This window comes from Rhinopithecus roxellana, chromosome 13 (assembly GCF_007565055.1).
Source record: "Rhinopithecus roxellana isolate Shanxi Qingling chromosome 13, ASM756505v1, whole genome shotgun sequence".
NCBI classification, from domain to species: Eukaryota; Metazoa; Chordata; class Mammalia; order Primates; family Cercopithecidae; genus Rhinopithecus; species Rhinopithecus roxellana.
Genome location: NC_044561.1, coordinates 111,462,967 through 111,468,966, shown reverse-complemented (window position 1 = coordinate 111,468,966; position 6,000 = coordinate 111,462,967). Strand labels below are relative to the sequence as shown.

The 6,000-nt window shown below is 48.1% G+C and overlaps 1 protein-coding gene across 3 annotated transcripts in view; it reads right to left on the bottom strand.

The window, feature by feature from the left end:
• Positions 1–857: 857 nt before the first annotated feature.
• Positions 858–6,000, bottom strand: part of DHX35 (DEAH-box helicase 35) — a 79,886-nt gene continuing 74,743 nt past the window's right edge. Inside the window, exons 22-23 of one of the 3 annotated variants that reach the window (XR_747036.2) lie at positions 1,989–2,103; positions 858–1,894 (exon numbers count right to left, since the gene is read on the bottom strand). Coding sequence is in view for 1 of the 3 variants with exons in the window: in XM_010355357.2 (XP_010353659.1) it covers positions 2,059–2,103 (45 nt within the window). In the remaining 2 variants the exon portion in view is untranslated. Of the gene's footprint in view, positions 2,104–6,000 lie in introns of all 3 variants that reach the window. The other 2 variants (XR_004052795.1, XM_010355357.2) reach the window with 2 other exon arrangements.

The window sequence follows — 6,000 nt, the reverse complement described above, 5'->3', positions numbered from 1 at the left end:
AGCAATGCTGTGGGTAATTTCACTAGCAGTATCTGAAGACCGGTGTGGAGCCCAAGGGGACTAATTCTGTGGAACTACTAGTACTGTGAGGTACTAGGCCCTGCTGTCACATCTGTGGGCTGACAATGGGAATGGGGATACAGACCTGCAACAAAGTCAAAAGCTCTCATGTCTCTCCCCAAGGCCGGGCCCCACTCCCTGGCGAGCTGTGTGGTCCCAGCCTGCTGTTCACCACCACTGTAAAGGGGACTCCCCATGGGCCCAGGATTTTGCAGTTGCTTCAGACAGCAAGGACCTGTCCCACCCATCGCAGACTGTGATATAACACAGGACACAACACTGGGAGCTGTCCCCGGGGGAGCGCTGCCCTCTGAGAGGTGGAGGGACAGAGGGGAGGCATGTGCTCAGGATCAGGGGCCCGGGGTAGAGGCAGCATGCAGGGACGGGCTTGCCTCTGGGTGCTCCCTCCAGACAGTCTGGGCTCCCGGTGGGCTCTGGTCTCCAACCTGAGGGTGTGAACCCTGTACCTCCCCTTCCACCACCACATAAGCTTTGTAGGATCAGCCTCAGTCCTCAAGCCAAACTTGAAAAATAATGTTTCTGACCCCTCTACAGGGAGATCCCAATTGGAAATGGCAAGAATTAGCACCTCTTTGGGACTTCTTTTAATGTCCCACAGTTTACTCTAATCAGGTCTTAAGGTCATTCAGTCACATCATCTTGCTTTAGGGGGCTTCCTGTGTCCCTGAGATCCCAAAGCTGCTGTATGCCACAGCATTAAGTTTCTTAGCTAACGTCAGGCCCTCACTCCGAACAATTCATTAGAACATCTTAACATATAGACCATGAGAACCAGCTGTGGGAGGGAATACATTTACTTTAGGTATAAAGGTTTACTATTATTAACAAGTTATCACTATTATTTACATGTTTATAAAATGGAAATAAAAATGACATACACATTTGGTGCCAAAAGTGGCACATCCAAACTAATATCAGTACAAAAATAAATTTTCAAGCTATGTGTTTTTAAAATAAAGGTCATTGAAACAGTAAGGGGGAAAATATCTGCATCTGGCATGTGTTGAAACGCAATCATCATCACAGCAAAGCAGCCCTGGGGCAACAAAACCAGCGCCTGCTGGAAGACCCACCCCCGCGTGCTCTTGGAAGACCCACCCCCGCGTGCTCTTGCAAGATGCCAAGCAAACAAACAAAATAACAAATACGCCAGTTATGTTCCTGAGCTACAGAAGTTTAGGGCGTCTAAACTGTTGTGAATTCCTGCTAAAGAGGAGAGCCTGTGGGATCTGAGCTGATGAACTCTCCTGAGTGCTCAGCTAGTGTGGCACCAGGACCTGGCACTGCACTGAGAAGACGCTAAGCCCACTTGTGAAACAGAAATCCTCAGCTAACACAAAACAGCACACAAGTCCTCTCTGTCAATCACCAATCCCTTGCAAATCTCCTAGCTGCAGACAAACAGGGACAAGGGCTGAGGACAGACAGAAGTCACTGGGTTTGGGAGCCCCTGTGCCCATCAGACATGCCTCTTGGTGGTTTCGGCAGAGATCCCCGATGTTTCGTTCCTTCGTAGATACACACTTGTTCACAAACTTGGCAGCGGACCTCATTGGTTAACACAGCCGTGGCCCCAGCAGGGAAAGCAAAACCAGCCCAGCAAACCATTCCTCTGTCCACCTCACATGGTATTTCAGCCTTCACTTTCCTCCTTGTTTCCCATAGAGCTGGGCCAGGACTGCGTGCCTGCTGGAAGTGGCATGCTGGGTTAGTGAGCGTGCTGAGTGAGTCAACTCCCACTCTGCCCGCTGCAGCACAGAAGGATGTCTGCCCATGCACAGAGTCCTCCAGGATCCCAGCAAGGATGCAAATGCTGTGGGCAGTAGGAAGAAAGGGCTAATGAACAGGCCGCAGCCCCCTTCAGAGCAACCAAACATTCTACAGGAGCTGGTGCCAGCTCACCCCACCTGGAGCCAGGGGCAGCAGCATGGAGGAGAGGACACCAGCAGTCCCTGCAGCTGCGGCCGTGGGCTCCTCTCACTGGTCCTGGACCTTGGCCCTTTTGGCTTTCAGGGACAGGTGCTGCAAGAGAAGAGAAGACACTCCAGTTGGGGTTGATTAGACAAAGAAACCAGACTGCAACGTACTCCCCATATGAATGACCACATCAAATCTTCCATCTGGTCCACACCTTCCCAGTAAATGCTGTTCACAAAATAGCGTGGAAGGAAAAAGCCCAAGTGGCCAATGAAGAAGCAGACCTTAAGTCAGCCGCCAGCAACCCGAGGCCCAAGCCACAGTGGCTGAAGCTGGTTATATAGGGCTCTGCAGAAGCTGTGAAGGCAAGGTTTTCTTTTTGAAACACAGCTCTCCTTCTGCCCCAGTCTAGAGGACAGCACCGCAGCCAGACACCTGTGCTCAGGAGACTGGGCTCAGGCTGGAAGTGACCTCAAATCTCCAGGAAGTTCCTGACAACAATCAAGAAAAAGTATCTTCTCTTTTGGAACAAGGAAGTCAATTTACCAAGCGTCTCAACATGTCAGGTACCCATGGAGTACCTGGCTCAAGGATGGAGATAAAGACACGGCCTCTGCCCACATGGAGGGTACAAGCTCGCTGGGAAGACAGAAAGGACACCTCCTAGTGACACTTTTTTTTTCTCCCAGAAATGTCACTTTCTACCATTATGAATAACATGAAGCACAACATTATAATCATAGGCATCAGATAACAGGATTGGAAGATGAAGTATTTTTTACATTCTAAAGCAAAGCTGAAAGTGGCAGAAATCCTTAAATATGCCTTTGAGGCACAGTGTGTGAACACAAGCTTTTAATGAAAGACGTCCCTCCACTCATCAACCGGGATACACCCAACAGCCCATTACTAATCATCAATAACCAAGAGATCCCTGAGCTGTGCCACCCAACACACAGTGAGAGCCTCACACGAGAGTGCCCATCCCGCCTGCTCCGGGGCCGGTGTGCCCACTCCTTAGCACATCCATACGGCCTCACAACATCAAGCTGCATCGCCCCCAGAGAGAACTGCAGGCCCTGACAAAATGGAGGGCGTGAATGGAGACACAGCATACCAGCAGGTGTGACGTGAGAGACAACAGAGCGAACGGGACCCAGGTCTAAATGAGCTATGAGAACTCAGACTTTCTATCTGCTTACAGCTGAGGGAGGACCACTACAGACTCTTGCAAAGGCCACGTTAAAGGAGTTTTCCCTAATAATGAAGATATCTCTGAGAATAAGGAAAAATAATTTAAAAGCCAGAAGGCAAATCTCTGAATAGGCCACCCCATTCTTCCCCTGTCTAGCTGTAGGTCTTGCTGAATTTCTCTGAATTCTCTCCTCTCTACACATCACCTGATATAACCCCTACAGCTAATGTTAGACATCCACGGCCTTAGCTTGGGGATGGGAGATGACGCCATTGTGCCTGTGGGGCCATTTTTGGTGCTTGTTTCTGGGAAGAATGTTGAATATAAACAAAGCTGACTCTGAACCATTTCAGGCCTCCACACAGGGTGAGAGCAACATTCCGAAAAACAGCAGTGATGGAAAGTCTCCAAAGGTGCCAGGAACAGAGCTGCAAATGATCTGTGGGCTGTGGACGGTTGCGAGGCGCTGCACTGTGTTCAACAAAGGAACATCTACCGTACATGGGCAACCCCTGCAGATCTGGAGGCTCTCTGAGAAATCAATCTGCTTTGGACAAATTAATAGTAGAAGTGCCCTTGGACTATACAGTTAAGAAATAACACAAGTTTCTCTGTGGTTTGGGGACCATTGCCATACAATGAGGTTGTTGTACTAGGTGATTTCTATTTTTTTAGACAGAGTCTCGCTCTGTCGCCCAGGCTGGAGTGCAGTGGTGTGATCTCAGCTCACTGCAGCCTCCACCTCCTGGGTTCAAGTGATTCTCCTGCCTCAGCCTCCCAAGTAGCTGGGATTACAGGCATATGCCACCATGCCCGGCTAATTTTTGTATTTTCAGTAGAGACGGGGTTTCACCATGTTGGCCAGGCTGGTTTCGAACTCCTGGCCTCATGTGATCCGCCCACCTCAGCCTCTCAAAGTGCTGGGATTACAGGCATGAGCCACCGTGCTCAGCCGCACTAGGTGATTTCGAAAGGTCTGTCACAGCCTCTCTAAAAATACTCTGATGACAGTGGAGGTGATGGGCTTAAAAAAAAAAAGCCATTTGGAGAGAAGAGACAAATGCAGAAATCTGGGCTTGTCATTTTCTTCAAACTTCTGAAGCTATTTGCTCTTTAATTTTGTGGGTTTGACCTAAAGAAACTGGAATTTTGAGCTGAGAAGGGAAAATGACTCAGCTTCTGGGCTAATTCTGTTTCCAAGAGTCTAAATGAATCCAAGACAATTTCAGGCTTATCCTTCTCTGGCTGTCTGCATCTCCTTACTCGAACAGGCACTTTGACCACTGCACCATTCCTCTTTCAACCACTAGTTTACCTTTCTAATCCCTTCTCTTGGACTCCTGAAGTCTGCTGCTTTCCACCTGAGAGGTTTTGAAGGAAAAGACTTTCTTTCACCAGGTTTATTCTTATCAACCTAATTCAGCAAAGACAACACACTCTGCATTTTTATCAGTCCCTGCAGGCTGATGTGCTTTCTAGCTGAAGTATCTGAATTGGGATGTGTGAAGAACTATAAAGGTGTGACATGGTTTTTGTTTGATTAGATAAAAATTAAATATTATAAAATTTTGAGAGGACAATTTCCCTTGACTTTGCTGGAGTGGGAGAGATGGAGATTCTTCCATTTATAGGGTCACAAATTCAAATGTCTCCAAGAGTGGAGCAGGCAAGTAAGCAAGTGGGGCTGTGGCACCTGGCGATGTCACTGACGGCAGGCAGCCACCCCTAAGCCTGTGATGCCACCACGTGGGAACTCAGGCCTAGTGTTACCAGACTAAACATGTCTTTCAAGATAAAACAGAAATTCATGTTTAATATGAAATCTCCCAATTTTTAAATGTGGCAATCAGTTCAAATAATGCTTTGAAAACACTGTGTAGTCCAATTCTGGCCCTCATGGAGAAAAAGGTTTCAGACTTTCCCTTCTGCTGTAAACAACAGTAAACTTGGGCAAAATATGTAAACCAAGTATTTTTAGGCAACAAACAGCATGGGGCTGTAACCCTTTTTAAAAAGGAGCTGGGCGTGGTGGCTCACACCTGTAATCCCAGCACCTTGGGAGACCCAGGCGGCCAGATCACCTGAGGTCAGGAGTTCAAGACCAGCCTGGCCAATATGGCGAAACCCTGCCTATATTAAAAATACAAAAATTAGCCAGGTATGGTGGCGCGCACTTGTAATCCCAGCTATTAGGGAGGTTGAGGCGGGAGAATCACTTGAACCCAGGAAGCAGAGGTTGCAGTGAGCTGAGATTGTGTCACTGCATTCCAGCCAGGATGACAGAGCAAGACTCTGTCTCAAAAATAAATGAATAAAAATAAAGTGGGCATGGTGGCTCACACCTGTAATCCCAGCAATTTGGGAGACCAACGCAGGAGGACCACTTGAGCCCAGGTATTCGAGACTAGCCTGGGCAACACAGTGAAACCCCATCCCTAAAAAAAATTTTTTTAGTTAGCTCAGGCCAGGCCTGCTGGCTCATACCTGTAATCCCAGCACTTTAGGAGGCTCAGGTGGGTGGATCACTTGAGGCCAGGAGTTTGAAACCAGACTGGCCAACATGGTAAAACCATGTCTCTACTAAAAATACAAAAAAGAAAAACAAAGAAAAAGAAAAAAATGAGCCAGGTGTGGTGGCACACACCTGTAATCCCAGCTACACGGGGGCTAAGGCAGGAGAATCGCTTGAATCCAGGAAACGGAGGTTGCAGTGAGCCATGATCGCGCCATTGCACTCCAGCCTGGGCGACAGAGTGAGACTCTGTCTCAAAAGAAAAAAAAAAAAAAAAAAGAGAGAAATAGTTTGG